A 23,128-nucleotide genomic window follows, 5' to 3' on the forward strand; every position below is an offset into this window, starting at 1 on the left:
ATAAATGGAGAATGGAAAAATGAATGACTGATACATCCTGTATTGTAACCTCGTTCTACCAGGTTGCATTTAATGAAAGGCTGTGGCCCAGTTTCAGTATGAAACTGGGCCACAGCCTTTCACCTTTGCTCTGCATGTGAGTGTCACACAGTGAATCACTCAATTTTATTCTCACATTTGGTGTCTAGTGTATCTGGCTCTGTCATTTAGGTCAGCGTTGACTTTTACTTTTGAGTCATACTTGTTTGGACTGCTTGCCAGACCTGCTGCTCTGGTAATGTTCTCACATATCTTAGTGAAATGGAAACAAAAGATGTGTGCAGAGAACGCAAATGAGAGGTTGTTCTGCTGGAAAGATTTAAATAAGCTGTAAACAAGCTTAGGCTATAAATTCACAGATTTGTATATTTTCTCAGTAAGAGTACACAGTGATAAGCCACTTATTATAGAAGCTGTTAAACTTTAATTATGTTCTATCTGAGTAAAATGAAACTGACTTTGCTTATGTGGAAATTTCACATTCATATTGACTGTGCAACAGAAACCCATTTGGATATCTAATCATGGAGATAATGCTGGCACAGCAGCAGCAGCTCTTCAACCAAACACTATCAGTATTAAAATATACTTCCTGGTTTTATCTCGAGAGGATTTTTTTTTTCTCCATATTTACAGCAAGTTGAAAAGTTTAGGCTGTGGTCAGGACAGGAGCACGAACCCTGTCTCTGCCCTTCACAGACTGAGCTAATAATGACAAATCCTTAGTTGTGCCAGTTGGCTATTATTATTATATTGAATGACATCATTTCCATCATTTTCTTAACTTGATTTTGATATTGAGGTCTAAAAACAGCCCAGCAGCTGACCTGATGACCTCCAGTGGAGCTGGACAAGCTGCAGAGCAAACATCTGCTGAGGGATAAACCAAATCCAAAACATTCTCTCCTGGTTACTTTTTGAAATTGGACTCTTTTATACAGCAAATTCATTCCGCAAGGTGAATCAGTTCAATTTGTCCCGTGGCGTCTGAGAGAGGGTATTGAAAAAACTGCGTGAACTGTGGCGCATACCTGCATGTCAGCATGGGGCACTTTGAAAACGGGGGAGGTTTTTGGCCACACAAACACATTTTTCACTTACCACCGGGACAACTACCTACCACCAACCTTGCCTTACTGCAACTTTGTTCACCTGATTAGAAAAAAAATGACATACTAGAGGACAACTGGAGGGTAATGGCGCCAGTACAAAATATCATCGTGAAGGTGATCTTGAATACAAAATGGACCAAATTCAAATCAGGTAGAAGTTTGTTTGTTTGTTTGTTTTTTTTCTTGAACAATTTCTGGATTGTTTTCTCACCTCTCACGCATTAGTGTAAAAGTCATACTTTGCTTCTAAGGCCTTTGTTTTAATGTTTTAAATTGGTTTTCCAGGCAGGTCTTTGAAAGTCTTTCTTTTGCCTTTCACTCATTTTCAGTCCAGTCCTTGAACATTTCAGGGACTTTCTTTGTGTCTGTGTTTTATTAAATGGTCTGTATTTGTATAGCGCTTTACTTTTGCTTAGTGTTAAGTGATTTTATTAAATCACTTAACACTGACCCATCAGTCATTTAAGCATAAACAGTACCTAACCAGTTTCACCTCTACAGAAGTGAAACTGGTTAGGTATTGCAACTTTGTTACTAGCAATGATATTATTTTCTGACAGGCAGAAAATAATATCATTGCATTATTTAGGTGATTTCCAAAGAGCGATGAGCTGAAAACATGATCTGCAAGCTATCTTCAAAAACTGTGAGGAAACTGGACAAATGAAGGATAATTCAAATTTGAAATGGAGGTGGAGGTAACTGGAGTAAGAGTCTACAGCCATCTGTAAACCACAGTGGTGGGGGTCTGTATTTCAGCCAACGGGGTTAGAAATCTTGTCAAAACTGATGCCATTTGATTGTCAGTGGTTTCATTTTACAGCAGAGCGATCATCCCGGATCCACTTTCAGTTCAGTAGAAACATACCTGGACACTATCACTTTCCCAGAGCTGACAGAACATGGAAGGAAAGGCATCGAATGAAGGGCTTTATGACAGCTTCAGCAGTGTTGGCGAGGACTATGTAAAGAAATGACAGTTCAGTTGAAGAATAAAGCTGGTCGTACCAAATATTGATGTTCCAACTTGAACTGTTGAAGCTCTGTTTCTGTTTTATGTATTAGATGTCCACGTGTCTTTGCACGTTCCAGTAAATTGTTTCTCCTATTTCCCATTTTTCTAACAATATGCAGCTGTAACATCACCATTTTGGGTTTTTTTTTCTTTCCACTCTCAGTCTGAATCTAGGTATAAAAATCTGGGATTCCCAAGTCCTCTGGGAAATAACTGCATATTCATTTGGAGGAAAAATAAGGAAACTAACTATTCATGTGGCCTGTTGCTGTTTTGTTGTGTTTCAGAATATCTTGTGATAAACATCCAGGGTATATTCCACCTCTTGGTATATTTCCATGTTATGTGTCTCAAAACAAAAGTATTACTTTGGACTATAAAGAGGTATAATTATAGACATGCCAGGTATTGTTTCAGAAGCAGCTACTGTATTTACAAGAAGTAATCACTCAACATTTTCAGCTTGTGGTTATTTAATGAGTGGACAGAGGTATGCCTGAGTAGGACGATGAAGGAAACAGCCAGCCCCAACATGCATTGGATTTAATATGGAGAGCAAGTGTGAGCAAGCGTAAACTAGTCAGGATGAGAGGATTTCTTCTTCAGCTTAGTGGTTGAGCTGCTGGATTAAATAAATATTTTGGGTCAAATGAAGTGTGAAATAGAAGTGTGAAATTAGATCAGGTAAAGTGGGTGTAGTGTGCGCCTCAAGGAAACACGGCTACAAGCAGAAATAAACTGAGATTTAAATCAGGATAACGAGGGGATGGGCAACAGTTGGGAACACAGGACGAACAAATGAGACATAACTAGATGAGGGGGAAGCAAAACCATACACAATACACGTGAGACAAGGACTACCAAAATAAAACAGGAAACACAACATAGAGACAGAGAGCGAGGGACAGCGAGGGGGTAACATGATGGGCTGGAGAGAAGACACAGATGAGACCAAGACAACCAGGACACGAAAGAGAACAGACTAAATAAATAGAAATATAAACAATTAAAGTAGGAAGCACAAATCAAGACTAAGAAACAAAATCACCACAATAATAAATAACCAAGTCCAAAAAAACACAAAAACACTGGGTCAAAGACACATGACACTCCTGAATAGTGGCGCTTGACAAGATCATCAGGCAGGTGTGTGATTGCCAGCAGGTGTTTGTGGCCCAGAAGTGGAAACTCCTCTCAAAGTCCTGATGCTGCACAAAGACGAGAACACCAGAACACACACACACAGTGATAGTGGAGGCAGAGAGAGAGCTGGTGGAGGAGAGAATGGCAGAAATAGCAGGTCAGACTGACTAGGACAGAAGGACCATGACAGTCTGCACGGAAAATCTACAGGGGTGTCGACCTGCAGGCCTCGAGGGCCGGTGTCCTGCAGGTTTTAGATCTCACCCTGGGTCAACACGCCTGAATCACATGATTAGTTCATTACCAAGAATCTGGAGAACTTCAAGACATGTTGAGGAGCTAATTTAGCCATTTAAATCAGCTGTGTTGGATCAAGGATACATATAAAACCTCAAGGACACCGGCCCTCGAGGCCTGGAGTTCGACACCTGTGACTTAGATGGACTGATGGGCATCAGCCTTCACATGGGAATGATAACCGTGGAAACTTGGCTGAAAGGCAAATTAGCTACGATCTCCAACCTTCAGCTATCTCGATGAGATTTGGATCCACAAACCAAAATGAATTAAATTTGCATAAGTTTCATCCGCAGTGTTGCTGATCTTAAATCCGACTGGAGACACTGACCCGTTATGTCACAGGTGTTGAACTCCGGGCCTCGAGGGCCGGTATCCTGCAGGTTTTAGATGTGTCCTTGATCCAACACAGCTGATTTAAATAACTAAATTACCTCTTCAACATGTCTTGAAGTTCTCCAGAAGCCTGGTAATGAACTGATCATTTGATTCAGGTGTGTTGACCCAGGGTTAGATCTAAAACCTGCAGGACACCGGCCCTCGAGGCCTGGAGTTCGACACCCCTGCTTTGTGTGGATCAGGATGCCTCCAGGGAGCTTTTCCTTTGGAGGTTTTCAGGGTACATCTAGCTGAGTGATGGACACCCCAGTCATTCTCTCAGAGCTTGCTGGGGAGATGATATGTCTCATGTGGGCTGGGAGTCCATGAAGCTTCAGGAAGAACTGGAGATTTAGTCCATCCTGCTGCCAAAAAGTCTTTTTGGTCTTTGTGCTCTCTTGCTGCACAGACCAAACATCTGTCATCACACAGGCTCATCCACACAGACACACTTTACTAGAATAATTAACAATTGATTCATTTTGACACATTAAGAGTGTATCTTGTGTTATTAGACAGTTTTAAGTGAAGATGAGACAGGAAAGCATGGAAGACCTGCAGCAAGGGACCATGGGTCAGAACCAAACCGAGGCTGCTGCACTTTGTGGCGCGTCGGCACCATCGCCCATTTTGTTGGAGATAACCAAACACGCTGCTTGGTAATGAGACATGTTTAAATCACTGACTGTAGCTTTGAATTCCCCTGTTGGAGTTTTATTAAAACTTTTCCCGCTGCTGACCATAGCTTGAAGTTTTGATTCTGCACGTTTTACTGTAAACGCTTCTGTTTTTAGTTTTCTGCAAAATAAAAAAAGCATGCGTATTTTTATCATGGACACAGTGCTGCTTTTATGCAGTCTGAAGAAGGCTGTCATCTGATGATGTACCATAACCAACGCCTTTTTTAAGGATGGTTGGAGACGTATCATGTAACCTCTCACCCAGCTAAGAGAGGTTTAGTAAAAGATCTCCACCCACACTTCAAACTAAGGTTGGAATGTTCATCCGGTTTCCCCACATAGGTGGAGCTCTTAAGCTAATGTCAAGAATAGCTGGTAAAGCAGCTCATTTAAAACAATTCCAGTAACAGTAACATTTTCCTTCATACCAAAAGACAGCTGATGTGTAGATTTACAAGAATAACCTGCAGCAGCACTTTGTTCACAAGGCAACATCAGAAATGTAATTTACAATTTGGAAGTAAAAAACTACTCTTAATGGTTACTGTTATCCAGTGCTAAACGTTGATTTATACATCTGTACATATACACCACATAGTTAATTAGGCTTGTGGGCATATTCTTAAGAACAAACACAACAGACTGGAGAGTTTATCTCAGCTACGGGGCCATGCTGCTGAATGCTTAGCATCGTAGCATCATCTGCTACAGAGCGACAGCACGCTGCCTCTTCAGCACTGAACTGAGCAGCAGTTAGAAACCAAGGCAGAGACGCTCTCGATGTCTAGAAAAAAATCCAAATAGAGGTGTTGCTCTGCATTTTTGCTAAATAAATAAAATAATAAGACCGAGCCACTTTTGCAGTTTCAGACGACACTAATGACCTGTTAATAACAGCTTTTGGAGCCTTGCTCTCATGCGATGATAAATCGCACACAGTCGAGAGGGGAAACACTCTGTAAGCTTCTGTAGCTAAAATGTTTCTACAAGCTGGCCCGAGTCCGTTGTTCCAGTTAAGGACGTGAGGCTGTTTTTCTGAAGAAAGACTGGTCGCCGTGAACGCTGATAACAGCAGCATTCACAGGAACTAAAGTTTTTCTAAAAACCAGGATGTTCTTCTTTCTGCAGTGACACAAAGCATTCACAAGCGGTGTCCTGGAAAGATCATAACAAGAGCACAGCGTGCAGCCCTCAAAGAGATGAAAAAACCCAAGGTTCATATTGTGTTAAAGACTGTGAATATGAATGGCTTTAACGGGGAGAACGACATAAAGGAAGTCATACTGCTGCGTGCCTCGAGTTGTGTGAGCCCATTCTCTGGCTTTGCTCCCAGGGCCTGGACACAGCAGGCTTTACAGGAGAATTTCCGGTCAGGGGCCAAGAAGAGTCAACTAACTAAGAGTCAGCTGAGGCTACAAGACAACGTCAGAAAGCACACAACTAACAACAGTGTTTAAAAAATAGTCAGCTGACATCCAGGAGAACTTCTTGTGATTTCTTGTGCCCCATCGACAGCTTCAGCTCTTGTCTAAATGACAAGTTACTCAATTCAGGGTTTTTTTTTTTTATCAATATGTAAATAAAGACCAAATAAAATCCATGAATAAATTCAAAGATCCTGGCATAAATTTGCAACCATACGTCAGTGTTTCCTCAGGCTTTACAGTAAAGTCGTGGTTAGTGATATTCATTAGGTGTTTTGCTGGTTTCATGGTTAGATTTTGTGTTCACAGCTTATTATTAAAGGAGGGATGAACTGATGGAATTCGGGTGATTCAGTTTGTTCGGGTCTGTTGATTATTGTAAGGCTTCAGCCTGAAGTTCCTGACTGGAAGCATAAGATAAACTGATTGTTAAGACAGCAGAAAGTGCTTTGTCACTATGAAACCAGCCAATGACTGAGCTTCCTTGTTGGAAGTGTGACAGTGTGGAGACAGTTCTCATCAGGAAGCAACACATTACAGCAGTGAAGCTGTCCCTGGTTTCCCCCGTGGATTTAATTATACAAGCAGACAGACCCTTTCCCATGAAAGAAGCAGTCCTGTCTGTTTGTTTTTAACAGACCTTGTGAAATGCAAAACTTTTCCAATTACCACACAGTGTCTACGAAAACAGGTGTTTTTAAGAGTTGTCCCCACTTTCTTTATTTGCATTGTTCATCGTGACTGTCCAGAACGTTTTTTTCTTCATACCGTGTTTGTTATTTAGCACTACAGGAGTTAGTGACACAGCGGTTAGGTGGCTGGGATAGGCCCTGAACTGGATGCATGAATAAGAAAATGAGTGGAGTGGGTGGAACCGTTTTCTTTATATAAAAAATGAAAACCTTGTATTTGTATGCTGTGTGCTCTGATTGAAAATTAGAAATGGAATAAGGAAATGGAAATTTCTGTCAGCTAGTTCCAAGTTTACTTTTATTAGCCATCTTGCACCATCAAATACCTTTTAAAGAAAAAATATCATTGTGGCCAGATTACAACATGATCTTCTCCAGGATGTGAATCCTGATCTCAGCGTGTTCTTTCTGGAATTCTCATTAACCAGTGTTTAAAGTCATGCTGCCTTTTGGAGTCGACTGAATACAACAAATATGTTGTTTGTTTGTTCGATTTGAGTGGTTAATTTCACTGAAAGCATGTCCACTAATTTGTTTCTCCAGTGTTGTTACCAAAGGAAACACAAAGCGAAACAGATGTGGCCACAGTGGTAAAAGGTGAGATTCTAGAGATTAAGATAAGATAAGATAAAACTTTATTAATCCCTCGGGTGGGTTCCTCTGGGAAATTCGGTTTCCAAAAAAGCACAGCACCGACAGAAGTTACAGAATATTATATATATATACACATATATAAATACAGAGACATATATAAATAAAATATACAAAGGGGATAAATAGGAATAAAAATAAAAAATAAAAATACAAGTGAAATTGCACATTTCGAGTATGGAAGTTTAATGCACCGTTGACTATTAACAAAAGTATTGCACAGTGAGGTGAAGAGGCACTACAGCTTAGTTGTTCCCCCCTCCTTTGTCCTCCTGTCTCCCCTCCCTCTCGCCTCCAGAGAGGAGTTAAACAGTCTGACGGCGTGTGGGACAAAGGAGTTTTTAAGTCTTTCAAAAAAAGTTTTTAAAAGTTTTTAAGTTTTTATTTCAACAACTATGCCAAACTTAAGCTGGACTCTATTTGTTTTGGTAAAAGAAAAAATATATTAAAAACAAGATAAAGCAAAGACAAAAGAAGTGCTGAGCATTGTGTCTGGATTCAGTGAAAAATGTTCCCATTTTGTTGCTTGTTGTGTTTCACAATTGATGTGAGATTTTTATCAGACGTGTGCGCGTCTGTTTTGTTTTTTAATGACTTGAGCATATGAGGAACTCAAGTGTCAGTTTTTACTCTTCAGTGGAATAAAAATGACATTTATTATGTCATTACACAGTGAAAGGTCTCCAGGAAGTGATAACAAGGAATAACAAAGTAGTAAATCTTTCCTAGAAGCTCGCATGAACTGTACACTTTGATCTTTAAAAGTCGGAAGTACATGTTTGCTTTGGAAACGTGTCGTGACATGTAGGAAACCAGGAGGCCTCTGAGAGCACCAACTTTACTCAGAGCATTGTTCCACATCATATGACCTGGAAGAAGACGTCAGAATCCTAAAGTCACGTTATATTTAAAATCCCTATATGTCATTCCTAATATGCTTACATCAATGCAAACAATAGCTCTTCTATTGGCCTTGAAGGAGAGGTGCTTTCTATACGCTGACAATACCCACCATGCTTTTTGTCATTTTTTTCAGTGGATAAGTCATTAAGTTGACCCTGAAGACTTTGGGGCCTGTCAGCCACACTCGAATGGATTGTTACCATGACCCCACTCTGCACCCCTACAAAGATTTTATCAGCATCCCCTCGAAACTTTTCGAGCTACATGCTTACAGACAGAATGTGCGCAAAAATGGACCCTCCTTGGCGAAGGTAAAAACATTCTTGGCTTTATATATCTCCTTCTCCAAAGTTACGCCAACACCGATTCAACACTCACTTTGTGTCTGTCAGTCAAGTGTCCGTTCCATCTTACTGTGGCATTGTGGGCCAGAAGAATTTCCCTCGAGGCTCATTACTGTAAACAATAACCTTTCAATGGGACGAGGAAAAGAACATTTATGGGAATCTTCTTGTCCCGATTACTCATAGGGTTGAGCACCGCATTCTGCTGTTTTGGTCATGCAACACAGAGTCAAGGTTAGTGAACGTGATGCACCTGGAACAGAATTGCAAACATGCTTTCCTGGTATTTGCAAGGTCACGACACAAAGTAACTGAGGACATCAAAGAAAAACAAAAGTGCTATTAAAGCCTCTCCAGTAGTATTGTAGATAATAAATTTAATCTCAGATAAGTCACGAAACACATGGACAATTATGTGAAGATAAATTACAATATTGGTCTTCCTGCCAGGAACATATTTGAATTTTTTACTGGCACAATTATTATTCACCCAAAAGGACTTCCTTTATTACGTTTCTTTGACGGGGGAATTCAACCGAGGAGTTTTGGCTCCAGCTCGCGGTGCAATATAAGCTAACAACAGTAAGGAGAAAAGAAATAACTACAAATCACACTTCAGAGTTACTGGAAGAATAAAGCATGTTGGTTCAACCAGTTTTATAGTTGCAGTTCTCCAGTCAGAGATTGATCTCTCTACACCACAGGTGTCGAACTCCAGGCCTCGAGGGCCGGTATCCTGCAGGCTTTAGACGTGTCCTTGATCCAACACAGCTGATTTAAATGACTAAATTACCTCTTCAACATGTCTTGAAGTTCTCCAGAAGCCTGCAGGACACCGGCCCTCGAGGCCTGGAGTTCGACACCCCTGCTCTACACCAACCACCTCCTTTGGCACTACTTGCACTCCTTTGCTCCTTCACACAGGGCTCTGTCATAATCTGAACCTTTTAGCCACTGGAGCTTTTATCCTCAGCAAACACAGACATGCACAGACACAGGCTATGGAGCTCACCGGCATTCATGCTTTACCATATCACTTACTAACGGAGAACCCATTCTGCAGTGACCCAAAATAATCTGAACAGCAGTACACGCAGTCACTGTGGCTGACCAAACGTAAGCATGCATGTTGTTTAACCACGGTGTGTGTGTGTTTGGATTAGTGGGGAAATCTCCTCAGTGGAATTTAAGCTTCTGTTGTGATCCATGATTAAAGAAGCCTCCAGTGAGCATGAGTGGACTCTTATGATGGACATGCTGTGACACACTTTTGTGCTGGGCCCCTGGGTGGCAGTTTTTAGTGTTTAACTGCTGTAAACCTGTCAGAAAAAAGGAAGCTGGAAGCAGAAATGGGAAGTACATTTAAAGGTCACAAGAGAATGTTACTGGCTGACAAACATGTGACACTGGCTGACCATTAATGCATGTGTATCCTCCTGTGGTGTCACGGTCCTGGGTCCCCTGACCCAGCGTTTTTAGTTCTTTGTGATGTTTGTATTATTGTACTTGTGTGAGTTATTCTGTGGTTTCTAGTTTCGATCCCTTGCCCTTCATGTCTCTCTGTGTCCCCTCTGTTCTGTGTAGTCTGTGTCTGCATGTCTGAGTTCCCCTCTGTGTCTCTCGGTTCTTAGAGTCCTCTGCCTTAAGGTTTATGTCTCTGTGTTTCTTAGTTGCTGTCTCCACTGTGTCAAGTTCGCGTCTCTGTGTCATACTTCCTGTTTTACTTTGATGGTCCGTGTCTTATGTGAATGCGTCCTGCTTTGCTTGTCTCGTCAGTCCTGATTTCTCCCAGCTGTGCCCTCCTTCTGTGTCTCATTCCCCTCGTTACTCCCCAGTGTATTTAAACCCTGTGTTTCTCTGAGTCAGTGTCGTGTCGTCCCTCATGCTGTGTGGATCTCCCTGTGAGTGCTTAGTTTGTTGTTTCCCAGTTTAGTTTAGTTTGTATGTTTTTTCTACCAGCAAATAAAGCTGTGATTTTTGAGTTCATCCCCTGAGTCTGTGAGTCTTGCATTTTGGGTCCAACTCCTGCCTGCCGCACAGCGATTCATGACATGTGGGTTGCAATACTCTGTAATGAAGCTCAGACCATCTGATGACATCACCGTCTTTGCTGTGGTTTGGAGACTTGGAGGGCTTTTCCAGTCACTTATCTTAATTGTAATGAGGTAGTGTGCAGCAACGCTCCGTGGCCCTCTGTGAAAATGTAATTTCCCCCTAAACCCTAATAACTGGTTGTGCCACACTGGGCAGCAAGAGTTGCAATCAAGTGTCTGTAATAACTGTCAGGGAGTCTTTATTCTATTTGGGGGGATTTTGGCAAACTCTTTTTTGCAGACTGAATATCCCATTCAAGGTTATTCCAAAGGAGCCTGATCGGATTAACATCTAAAACCTCTTTTGCTTTTGAAAGCTTTCACAGGCAGGCTTGCTGGTGTGTTTTGCCTCACAACACAACTGTGTTTGAGCTTCAGGCCACAAACTGATGGACGGACAGTCTGCTTCAGAATTTTCTGGAAGAATTGAACTTTTCCCGTCCTCTTCCTTTTGTTTGAATCATGAATTCTAACCTAAACTGAGACGAGTGAGGGCTCCAGTTCTCCAGCCTTCTCCCAACTTTAGATAAACAAAGTGTGGAGCGGACAGGAAAGTGGGGGCAGAGAGAGCCGTGACAAAGGGCCGTGGGGCAGACTCAACCCCGGGCCGGCCGCTGTGAGCTGTATGACATGTGGTCGCCCGAGCTAAACCGGCACCCAACTCGGTTACATTTTTAAGTGACACTTTCACTTTTTTTTTGGCATAACTGGCACTGTAGATGGATCTGTAAACTTTGAAGGGGTGGGGGTCAGTTTTTCTTCTTACAGTCTCTGAAGCCAGGCTTGCAACAAAAATGACTCTCTGTACTGGAGAGACCTTGAAAACTAACTAAACAAATAAATTGCCACTTTTTATGTTTGATATATTAATTTTATTTTGCATTACACAAAGCTTCAGGTAGACTAGCATAACCAAAACAGCTCAAAATAAACTGAACTCATTGTTTACATATAAAAATAAAGATGGCTAACAGGCTACACCATCTTCTCTTTCTACTCGTCTCGGGCTTATAAATAGCAAAATAAATTACAAAGTTCACACATCGAGCTGTTACACATTGTTAAAACTTTAAAAGCCTTGAAATGAGCAGAACCGTTGCAACAAAGAAAGAGGTAGGTCAATTTTTTCTCCTGTAAAGGTTAATACCAGCATTTCTTTATTAAGTCTGGAGCATATTTCTGTTTTCACTTCCAGAAATAAAAAATGGGTGTTTTTAAATTCAGTGCTTGTTAGTTTAGAAACACAGGTGAAACATTGTCACTTTGCTGGGAACCTATAAAGTGATAACTGACACAAGTAGATCCTAGAAGTAGCAAATAAGTCATCAATGTACTATTAGCAGCACATCATTGACAAAGGATTTAAAAAATGTAACATTTTGTAACTAAAGTGAGGTTACTTTTTTAAAATTGGCCCAAAAAAAGAATGACAAAACAATCTTAATGTTCAAATGAAACCAATGTTTATGGTAACAAAAAAGTGCCAAAGCCTGTCTTCAGTGCATTTAAACTAACGAAGCAACTTTCGAATACAAAAAGATTTTAATACGAACAATACACAAGGAAAATTCTTTGGTGCCTGTGCATGGTGCATGATATATATATATATATATATATATATATATATATATATTTTTTATTTTTTTTTTTCTCTTAATCTCAACCTACTTTGGCACATCAACCATCTCCACCTCATTCCCTCTACACTCAGTTTTCAGCTGACTGTCAACTCTTTGCAGCTTTTGGTCTAACCTCTCACCAGCGCCGCTTGCTCCAGCGTTCGTCAGTACTGATGGAAGCTTCCGAATCTCCTCTGCTGTCGCAGATGCTATCCAGGCGTTGAGCCGTTGGTGAAGCTCTGAGGAGTTCAGCTCTGTGTTTCTTCCCTGTCTCTTCCCATCCTGAGATGGGAACTTGTGCACAATTCGACGCAGCCGCTTGATATTTATGTTATGGTGCACAAAAAAAGCTGGGAGGATTTCTCTGAGGTAGTCGGCACCATCTGCAAAAAGTACAGACAGTCAGTAGCTGATAAAGAAATGGAGCAATGCTCTGACAGCAAGATGGTAACAAGGCATTCAGATAAAACATTTTGCGTGGAAGAGCCATTCTTATTATTATAGAAACTGATAATAAGCCATCAGATATTCTTAGACTAATGCACAGTTATGGTTATAGGTGATTTCCACACCTTGAGATATGAAAATGAAACTGTTTATTGTATTTACTGGAACTGCTCCAGGTGGAAGGAAGAAGCTGTTTGAACACAGTTGTTTTACTCCCTCTGATAACCAAAAGCCAAGTCTGTGATCACTCGCTAAGAGCTGACATAAACACCCGTAAAATCATCGTCATTTTCAGATTTTCTTCCTTTGTTTCTTTTCAGATTTAATAAATTCGTATGCATCCTTTTGCCTTTTTAAACTGCTCATCTCACCTATGAGATGTTTGCAGTTTGCACAAACACTGTTGTGCCAGGAGGAGCCCCTCAGTGCCAGCAGCAGTCCTGCACCGCTGCAACTCTTGTGCTCTGTGCAGTTGTGATGAGCAGAGGAAACCTTGGAGAAGGTGCCGTCAGAGCATGTCTGACACATGGTGTCCTCATCAGGTGTACCTGGAAAAGACAATTTGTTCTTTGATTAAGATAACTGAGATCAGTCATGTAACAAATTGAATATTATTTGGGATAGGTTAACAACTAACATACGAATCGAATGGAATAAAACCAAACCCTTTTGAACTAAGTGAAATCGCCCTCAGATCATGTCTGTTGTGTTAAAAATGTTGTAGGCGTAACAGTGGTCCTGCTAAGACTCTGTGTCGCTGTACCCTGAATGAATAAATGTAGTTGCCATCTTTGCCCCTATGTAGCAGTAAACTACAGTCTTGAAACTCAAACTGAGACTGTGCACTTGCTTCAGTTCAATGCTAACAAGAAAGCAACACCTACAGCTTACCTTAAGCAATCCTGCTGTTTGTTGCTGTGTTGGCCTTTCAGTATAAAAACCAAAAGCTGTAAGATGGCCAAGACAACCGAATGGTAGCTGTTGCAGGCAAAATTTAAATTACACAGAATGTTTGCAGTGTGGGAAGAATGACAGTGTCATAAAGACTGTCAGTTTGTATTTGCTTAGTGTTCTGAAGATGTCATCTGTGCCAAAGAAACAGCGTCATTGTTGTAATATACCGGTCTATAAATAGGCACATAATTCAGGAAGCAGGCTATTTTGAGTTGTTGCCCTTTTACACAGCAGAGCGGCAGCAATTTCGATGCGTCATAGGAGGAAACCTAACAGCACTGCTATGACACCTCAAAATACGTGCTGCAGAAAACACATTTCCCTGTGATGAAAAGCTCTGAGCTCATGCAGCAGCTCTGCGCACTCTACCTTTGGCCCGCACTCCTTGTCCGGGTGGACACGCGCTGTGTGGGAGGCACATATCGTACTGCGTCTTGTAGTAGTGCCCCGGTTTGCACTGGCACTGGCAGTCACTGTCCGCTGTGCACGGGGTCTTCACCACCTGATTGTGACTGCAGACTCCGCAGCGCAGGCACCTCCCGATGTGGTTCCACACCTCAGTGAAGGAGCCGTGCGGACACTTTGCGCAGTCGCTCTTCCTCTCGGACGAGCACTGAGATCGCAGGTATGTCCCAGGGGGACAGCGGTCACAGCTCACCGGCGACCCGGTGATGGGGTCTCTGCTTTCAAAGGTCATGGCCACGCTGTCGACTCGAACGACGTGCAGTGAGAGCAGCACCACCGGGAGCACCGATAACGTCATCTGGAAAGAAACGAGAAAAGTACCAACGGTGAGTGCAAGGAAACATCAAAGTCCGGCAAAATCCAAGAAGGAAATAAGCAAATAACTTAAGGAAAACAGAAGCGTCCGACAGACACGTGGAACAGATGAATATCTCTCTTATTGGCTACTCTTAGAAGTAGTCAAAATAAATGAAAACTGTAGGTCTCCATGCTAAAAACGTCTACCTCACATTTTTATCAAACTCAAACAAAAATCTTTACTAAACGAATAAATGCGTCCACGCCAGCTTGTTCTACAATGATTAGCGTGAGGAGGGAATCCCTCAGACGCTGACGACGTCACCTACCATTGCAAACAGCTGGGATGTGTGCGCTGCAGCAGGATTCATCTCTGTCAGGAGGATGGGACTTCAGCTTCCTCTCCTCGCTATTTAAGCTAAATGACGCCCCCGTAATCAATACACAACTTTAGGATGCGTCATCATCCCCGCATGATTCCAGGTAATTTGTATTTTAAAAAAGGCTTTATTATCCCAGTTAATTACTTCTTACAGCCTACATTTAAATTTTTTATATCATCATACAGGTTTGGGATGTCTGTATAAACACTACCTATCCATCCTGCGGGATGCTGCATTGACCTCACTGGACTCCCACCAGAACGAAGAACCTTTAAATAAAATAAAGCTGCTCCTCGGATTTTCTTTATTTCTTCTTCTTCTTTTTTTTTTTTACTGTTCAGTTGTTTCTCTCTCTCTTTCCGGTTGGTGTTGGGTAACACTGAGCCCACGGTGAGGTTTTACAGGTGCTTTGATGTTGTAGATCCTGAAACTGTGGTGCGATGAGTTAACCCCACATGATGTTTTGGCTTTGCTAAGTAATGATGATAAATCATGCCTTGAAACGATACCAGGGAAGCAGTCCAAACTGCCGGGTATAAAAGTGGGCATAAAATAAAAATTACAAGCTAGGTGGTCGGAACACTCAGTGTGGTGTCTGTGGAGGGGCTGAACCCTGTCCCAGCTGCTGTAGGGCGGGGAGCACCTTGGATACGCTAACACAGAAAGACAAATAACTATCCAAACCCACATGAACACCTATGGATAATTTAGAATTACCAATTAAGCTAACCCCACTAATTGCTTGTCTTGGACTGAGAACCCACACAGACACAGGGAATACATGCAAACACCCTTCCTCCAAAAAAAAAAACAAAACTGTTCTCCCTCAGTATTTGAAAATATTCCAACTCACAGTAGTCGTTAACAAGGCCACAAATTCTTTCCTTGAAAATGTTCAAAGTGTCTTTAAAATCTAATCCAAGAGTGGGGTTGCTGCTGAGACTAGTTATCAGACTGCTCGGGGAAACGAGGCAAATTTTACACCTTCACATCACTCTTTACTTTGATCTCATCTCCTGCAGTAAGACTGACTTTCACCACAGAACACTGATCCTGTTGCTGTTCGTTTTTTTGTGAGTGATGACACCTTGTGGACAAAAGATGCTCTGTTTTACATTTTGCTCCTAAAGATATGAATCGTTTGATCTTTAATTAAAACCACGAATAAGTGGAGACTTTTTCAGATGTCTCGATTCACTGGAATGTGAGAGACCTGAGATCATGGTGATACTTACATATCACCACAGACAGAACATTCCAGTGTGCGTATATTAAAGTGACTTAATGAAACTAGAGATAGCACAGACAGGTTTTTATTTGTTTATTAACTAACAGAGAAAGTGGGCGAACTGGAGTCTTGATGGCTAAGAGAGGGCTGGTTTAGTTTCAGCTGCACACCTGTCTAGACTTGTAAAAGTAAAACTGAAACACACACACTCACTCTGAGTGGGGCCTGAGTCAGTATGCATCATCAAAATGTGCTGATGCTAACACTTTACAGGAAGCACTCCTGTGCTCTCGTGCACACCTGAATCTAATTATTTGAAGCAAACATGTGAATGAGACCAGATGAACATTAAGTTACAGCAGGTCAAATTAAACAACAAACACACCACAAACAGCTAAATTAAACCTTCCTGTCGTGTTCGGGTCAAATCTCAGCGATTTACAAATAAAAAAACCTCATAAATATTGAGTTTTACATCCGAGGCCTTGTGACGTCCTCCATACTATGTGCTTGAACATATAAAAGTGATGAGCGCGTCTTTCATTGAATTTTGAGTGTTTTAGTCAACTTTGTTACATCTGTGGTGTTCCCGGTCAAACGTGAATGAACGGGAGTCCACCCCCTCCCACCCCCTTTGGCCTCTGACCCCCTGGAGGCCTACTGAATGACCAAATGAAAGAGCCACTGAACGACCCACTGAGCTGAATTTGGTGGTGAAAAATGTTTCTTGTGATCATTTAAGAGCTGTTAAAACTAACTGTTTAATTGTGACCAGAATACTAAAGTAAGGCAGGTGAGGGTGAACACAACAGGAGGGTAAATATAGTCGTACGTAGGTCAATAATAAATTAAACACATTATGACAATAAATCTCTTAATAAGGAAAAACATGAAATCAAAATGAATGCAATAATATGAATTCTATGTTTAAATAATCTTGCATGTGCCACACTTGGAGAGACTGACAGTCATTTCTGAATAATCGCACCAACAGTTGTCACCTTCTCACCAAGCTTCGTGCAGATGGTCTTGTTGGCCCTTCCAGCTGTGTGCAGCTGTATAATGTTGTCCCTGATGTAACTGATGGACTGCAGTATGTGAGCCACATGGACACACAGCCATTCTGGAGGGGATCAAATAAATCGTTCAATCACTGACATGCAAATCAGTTTCTAACTTTCATGTAATGTGTTTTTTTTCTCTGAAATAAAGAATTTGGGGCTGTTTTTCACACTGAGCGGCCGGTGGATGGGGCCATGTACTGTAAAACCCACAGTAACGCTGTAAGGCACCTTGGAGTCATTTTTGACCAGGACATGTCCTTCAACGCTCATATTAAACAAATATGTAAGACTGCTTTCTTCCATTTGCGCAACATCTCTACAGTTAGAAATATCCTGTCTCAGAGTGACGCTGAAAAACTAGTTCATGCATTTATTACTTCCAGGCTGGACGACTGTAATTCATTATTATCAGGAAGTCCTAAAAACTCCCTGAAAAGCCTTCAGCTGATCCAAAATGCTGCAGCAAGAGTCCTGACAGGGACTAGAAAGAGAGAGCAGATTTCTCCTGTTTTGGCTTCCCTTCATTCAAAATCCTGCTCCTCACATACAAGGTCTTAAATAATCAGGCCCCATCTTATCTTAATGACCTTGTAGTACCATATCACCCTATTAGAGCACTTCGCTCTCGCTCTGCAGGCCTACTTGTTGTTCCTAGAGTATTTAAAAGTAGAATGGGAGGCAGAGCCTTCAGTTTTCAGGCCCCTCTTCTGTGGAACCAGCTTCCAGTTTGGATTCAGGAGACAGACACTATCTCTACTTTCAAGATTAGGCTTCAAACTTTCCTTTTTGCTAAAGCATATAGTTAGGGCTGGACCAGGTGACCCTGAATCCTCCCTTAGTTATGCTGCAATAGACGTAGGCTGCCGGGGATTCCCATGATGCATTGGGTTTTTCCTTTCCAGTCACCTTTCTCGCTCACTATGTGTTAACAGACCTCTCTGCATTGAATCATATCTGTTATTAACCTCTGTCTCTCTTCCACAGCATGTCTTTATCCTGTCTTCCTTCTCTCACCCCAACCGGTCGCAGCAGATGGCCCCGCCCCTCCCTGAGCCTGGTTCTACCGGAGGTTTCTTCCTGTTAAAAGGGAGTTTTTCCTTCCCAGTGTCGCCAAAGTGCTCATAGGGGGTCATATGATTGTTGGGTTTTTCTCTGTATCTATGAAGCGTCTTGAGGCGACTTTTGTTGTGATTTGGCGCTATATAAATAAAATTGAATTGAATTGAATTGAATTGAATTGAATTGGATGAGACCCTCATTCCCTCAGTCACAACAATGAAAAGAGTTTTATTTATTTTTTGGTTGATATTCTTTCTCCATTTAAAAGAAACAAAAAAAAACTTGTCCTCCAGCTAATCCGGGTGAACATCAAGACGTTCCCGGTATTCCAGTCAGTCCCGACAGTTCTTATGGTATGTGGCTTCAAATCTCCCAGTTGGTGACAGTGAAAGCATTAGTCACTAGTCTCTGTAACAAGACTTCAGAAACCAGTGGATGATGTCACAGGAGCTCCATTCATCTTTGTAAGTGCCAGACCTGCCTAAATGAACCACAAACCCCCCATGAGTCTTGTTTTTCTTCAGTAGCCTCCTCAGCCTCACCAACAACTAATAATCCTGAGAAAACAGATACTTCCCCACTGAATGTTGATTTAGAAACAAATCTGTTTGTCTTCTCCACGGTTTAGCAATCCACTTCGTACAGCTGCATGCCCTCTTCTCTCTGTCACCGTCTTCGGAAAAATAAACAAATGAATTTATTCTCTGTGTTTTTGACTACGGCTTGTTCCTAAGGGAAGGATTTCCATCATAATCACTGTTTTGCGTTCACTCACTGAAGATGATTTCATGCGTTACCATAGTTGCAGCTATTTCTAACTACACCAGGGATCCTGGGCTCTGTGACAGAAAGAAGCTGTAAACTCTGACTTCACTGAGTTTCCCATGTTAGAATTGAATCATTTCAATCAACTCACCCTGTTGAAAAAACAACCAGTGGTAGTTTCATCCTAGGAGTCATGATGGCAATGGATAAATAATGAAGAGTGGTTGTTTTTGGTCATCTTCTATTTAGTAATCCATAATTTAATGAATGAATTGATTTATATTTGAGCTCCAAACCAAACTGTCCGCCTGTAACCTGACAGGGTCAATGCAGGTTGTAGCAGGTGTGGGATTATAATATTATTTTATGCCATGTTATACCCCTAATTAAAGATTGTGAATTATTATGTAGTTTTAGTTTGCATTATTCTCCTGAATTAGAAGAAGGTGGTAACTATTGCATTTGTTAAACTGATTTGCATTACATTAGACTGCTGATTTATTGTGGATGAATGATATTGTTTTATGATGTTATAAGAAATACTGTTCGCAGAAAGTCATCGCCTTATTTGTCTGATTAGAAGAGAACAGAACATACTGGAGTTTTCTGCCCCATCTCAGCAGGAGCAGATAAACAGGGAGCCAAGGTCGTAGCTTAGGCGCCGTGTGAGAGAAAGCATGTGAATGTTTAGGCTTTTATGATTAGGTGGGGGCCACTAGAGGCTATAAGAGTTTGATCAATGCTCCACCATTTTGAGATCTGATGCTGTCTGCGTACGGTGTCCATCTCCCACGCGTGTGTTCATTAAAATCATCGTTTGACTCAACCCGGCCGGACCAGTGTTGTTATTGTGGTTTTTCCTCTTGTATCCATCCCCAATATTTGAATCCGTAACACAGGTGAAAACAAAGAGATGAGACAGAGATGACTTAATAACATGTGGTATTTAAACCTGCTAAAGGTGAGTTGTGTTATTTTGCAGGAGAAATACATTTTCAGAGGACTCAGATGCAGAAATAAACTTAAAACGAACCTAAATTAAAGCAGGAAGCCAAAGTCTACAGTATTACAAACAAAAAAGACGAGAATATTTGAAAATAGTAGATATATTAGATAACAGACATTGAAAACATGTAGTGAGATACACAAGTGTAAAACAAATCCTAAGTAGGAAGGTGACATACAGGAAGGGAAAATGCTAACAAAGACTTAAGAGAGCAAAAATGGAGTAATCTGGGAGAAAGGAAACACCTGGAAGACAAGAAGCAGCTGAAACAGCTAATTAAGCTGGTGACAAAGGAAATAAAGTAGAACACAGAAGACAAGAGGTTATCTAAATGATTCTGCTGGAGGTTTCATCCTGTTGAAAAGGAGTTTCTCCTTTCTGCTGTCCCATGAGCAATGAGGCAACTCATGGGAGGATGAGTGATTGCTGGAGTTTTTCTCTATCATTATAGGATCCTTACCCTATAACCTAAGGCAAACTGATGTGACTGTTGCTGTGACAACGCCAAAAAAGGAGCTTTGGACCTGTTTCTGAATATCCCTGTAATTACTGAGGGTGTGATGTTGTATTTGGACTTTGTATAGACTCTTCGTAAGGACACTTGCATGTTGTCATGGTGTATTTAGCTAAACAGTACACTTAAATTCTAAACTGTATGAGTGGCTTAAAGATAATGAGATAGAAAACAGTCCTTCCCAGAAAGAAACCTAAGAAACACTACTTAGGAAAAATGATTGCAAATGTGAGTCGTTGTTTATAGGCCACTGAGTCAAAAGGATTCAGTTTCAGCATTCGGTAAAAACTAATGCCTCAAGAATTAGAATAGAGTAGAAGACAATGTGATAAGCATTTTTCTCCTATATTAAATCCAGAATTAAAATTTAAATCCTGCTCCTCGCACACAAGGTCTTAAATAGTCAGGTCCCATCTTATGACCTTATACTAGCATATCACCCAAAAAGAGCGCTCTCCTACTGCTGGCTGGTGGATGCTATTTTATTCAAAAGAAGTATAGGAGGCAGTGCTCAGCTTACAGGCCCGTCTTCTCTGGAACCAGCTCCCAGTTTAAACTTGTGAGACAGACACCCAATCTACTTACAAGATTGGGCTTAAAATGTTCTTTTTAAACAAAGCTAATATTTAGAGATGGATCGAGTGACCCTGAAGTCTCCCTAAGTTATGCTGCAATACACTTAGGCTGCAAATGCTTGAGCGTTTGTCCTTCTCTCACCACCTTTCACCCACCATGTGTCTATAGCACGATCTGATATCGTCGTGTTGTTGTTGATCCTGGAACAACATAGTAAATGTTGTTCCAGGATCAACATTGCAGGTGACCAATCAGAATGTTGTGATGTCATACTTTTGCGACTTCAGGAAAAAAAGCCGTAAAACAAAAAACTGTACTTAAGCTGCGAGAAAGTGCCTCTGTCCACCGATCAATGGGCCCTGACCCTTTAATAAACGCTAAGCAGAATTGTTGTCCTTGCAACATTGGAATTTCATAAATGCACGAATGGCTTGGCGCGCCAAAGAATAACGTCACAACAATGTGATTGGTTACTTGCAATGTTGTTCCTGGAACAACATAGTAAATGTTGTTCCAGGAACAACACCAACATGACAATATCAGATCATCCGTGTTTATACACCACTCTGGCTTTAATTATTAGTTATTATTAACCTCTGGCTCTCTTCCACAGCATGTCTTTTGCTTCAAAGGAAGTTTTAGCACGAAGGGGTTTTTCCTTCCCGCTGTCGCCTTGCTCATAGTGCTTGCTCATAGTTTACCTTACAATATAGAGCGCCTTGACATAACTGTTGTTGTGATTTGACACTATATACCATATTTTCTGCACTATAAGGCACATTTAAAATCCTTTAATTTTCTCAAAAATTGACAGTGCACTTTATAATCCGGTGCGCCTTATGTATTCATTCTGGTTGTGCTTACTGACCTCGAACCGATTTTATGTGGTACACAGCACTCAAAAATCTGTCAAAAAAAATGTTTTAGTACGACTTTGGTGAGCTATGGAGCCACACCGCTTGAGGGATTGTCGGAGCATTACGGCTGCCGTAGTCAGGAGCCTTGTGGAGTAATCTGGGTCCTAAACTCCGTCCACCCCAGATCCCAAAGTCAAACGAACACTGCGGCATCACTGAGAGCAGTTAGCAGGAAGTTAGCTCGCTAGTTTTTTATTTATTTTATTTATTTATTTAGGACAGTGCATGTCAATGAACATAAATGTAAAAAAAAAAAATTACATGAATGTAAACATGCCAGATTATAGCCAAAGGCTAATTTCCATCTATTGTCCTTAAACATAAAAAAATAGACATAAAAATTCATCATTCATTCATAATAAAAACTCCATCACCAAACTTACACATACTCACCATTCTGTTCCCAAATAAAACATTAAAACTATACAACTCATACATGATCACACACTTGATTTGTCCATAACCAGTTTTTAACCTTTGCCTTAAACAAATTGAATGTCGAGCATTCTCTAATGGGTTGAGGAAGACTGTTCCATAGATGGCCGCCCTTAACAGAGAGGACGTTCTGCCCAAATGCTGTCCGTCTGTGGGGTATAAACAAGTCTCCTCAGATTGTAGCTCGAGTGGTCCTGTCTGAGCTTTCTTTATGCCTAATGAACTGCTTTAGTGGTGGTGGAGCAAGGGAGTGTAAGACTTTATATATTAAACTCACTCTTTTAAGTTTCACTAAGTTATTGAAGTTCAGTAATTTATGTTTTTTTAACACATGACAGTGGTGGTGGGAAGTCGGTTTTTTGTCAAGTAGTTTTAAACTTCTTTTATAAATGTTTTCAATAGTTTTAAGTGTTGTTGGACAAGCAAGTGACCAGGACGTCAAACAATAGTTCATATGAGAGATGATCATTGAGTAAAAATAAGTTTTTGCAACATTCATATTTAAATTATTACGTATATGATTAAAATTTAGATTAGGAAGATCTCAGCCTGGGTGTTTATTGTCTTATGTAGTCTGGAAGATGAGTGGATGATGGGGTGGGTGCAGTTTTCTCTGTGGTGGGGTTGG

General features: G+C 41.1%; 1 protein-coding gene and 2 long non-coding RNA genes across 4 annotated transcripts; 2 read left to right on the forward strand and 1 right to left on the reverse strand.

Annotated features, from left to right (window-relative positions):
• Window positions 1–12,178: 12,178 nt before the first annotated feature.
• On the reverse strand, window positions 12,179–14,997 carry LOC120746609 (tumor necrosis factor receptor superfamily member 6B-like). Of its 2 annotated transcripts, XM_040052032.1 has the most exons (5): window positions 14,883–14,997; window positions 14,161–14,554; window positions 13,209–13,385; window positions 12,393–12,773; window positions 12,179–12,359 (listed from the first exon to the last, which is right to left on the reverse strand). In XM_040052032.1, the coding sequence occupies exons 1-4, from the start codon at window positions 14,922–14,924 to the stop codon at window positions 12,436–12,438; spliced, it is 951 nt and encodes a 316-aa protein (XP_039907966.1). In that variant the 5' UTR covers window positions 14,925–14,997; the 3' UTR covers window positions 12,179–12,359; window positions 12,393–12,435. The 2 variants fall into 2 exon arrangements, with proteins under 2 accessions (XP_039907966.1, XP_039907965.1); XM_040052031.1 differs by having other exon boundaries at window positions 12,179–12,773.
• On the forward strand, window positions 14,919–18,253 carry LOC120746610. The gene is made up of 3 exons (XR_005698886.1): window positions 14,919–15,036; window positions 15,122–17,511; window positions 18,213–18,253. It is a non-coding gene; the product is annotated as an uncharacterized LOC120746610 (long non-coding RNA).
• Window positions 18,254–18,378: 125 nt separating this feature from the next.
• On the forward strand, window positions 18,379–21,698 carry LOC120746556. Its single transcript, XR_005698880.1, has 2 exons — window positions 18,379–19,395; window positions 19,952–21,698. It is a non-coding gene; the product is annotated as an uncharacterized LOC120746556 (long non-coding RNA).
• The last annotated feature ends 1,430 nt before the right edge of the window (window positions 21,699–23,128 follow it).

The sequence above is a fragment of the Simochromis diagramma genome, unplaced genomic scaffold (genome assembly GCF_900408965.1).
Source record: "Simochromis diagramma unplaced genomic scaffold, fSimDia1.1 OVJJ01000171.1, whole genome shotgun sequence".
Taxonomy (NCBI): domain Eukaryota; kingdom Metazoa; phylum Chordata; class Actinopteri; order Cichliformes; family Cichlidae; genus Simochromis; species Simochromis diagramma.

What these genes read in the sequence shown, in the direction of transcription:
- LOC120746609 (XM_040052032.1), bottom strand. Translation starts at nt 14,924, where the DNA reads ATGAATCCTGCTGCAGCGCACACATCCCAGCTGTTTGCAATG. An exon ending in CATCCCAGCTGTTTGCAATG is followed by an intron (nt 14,555 to 14,882) that starts GTAGGTGACGTC and finishes GTTTCTTTCCAG; the next exon opens with ATGACGTTATCGGTGCTCCC. An exon ending in ACAAGGAGTGCGGGCCAAAG is followed by an intron (nt 13,386 to 14,160) that starts GTAGAGTGCGCA and finishes TGTCTTTTCCAG; the next exon opens with GTACACCTGATGAGGACACC.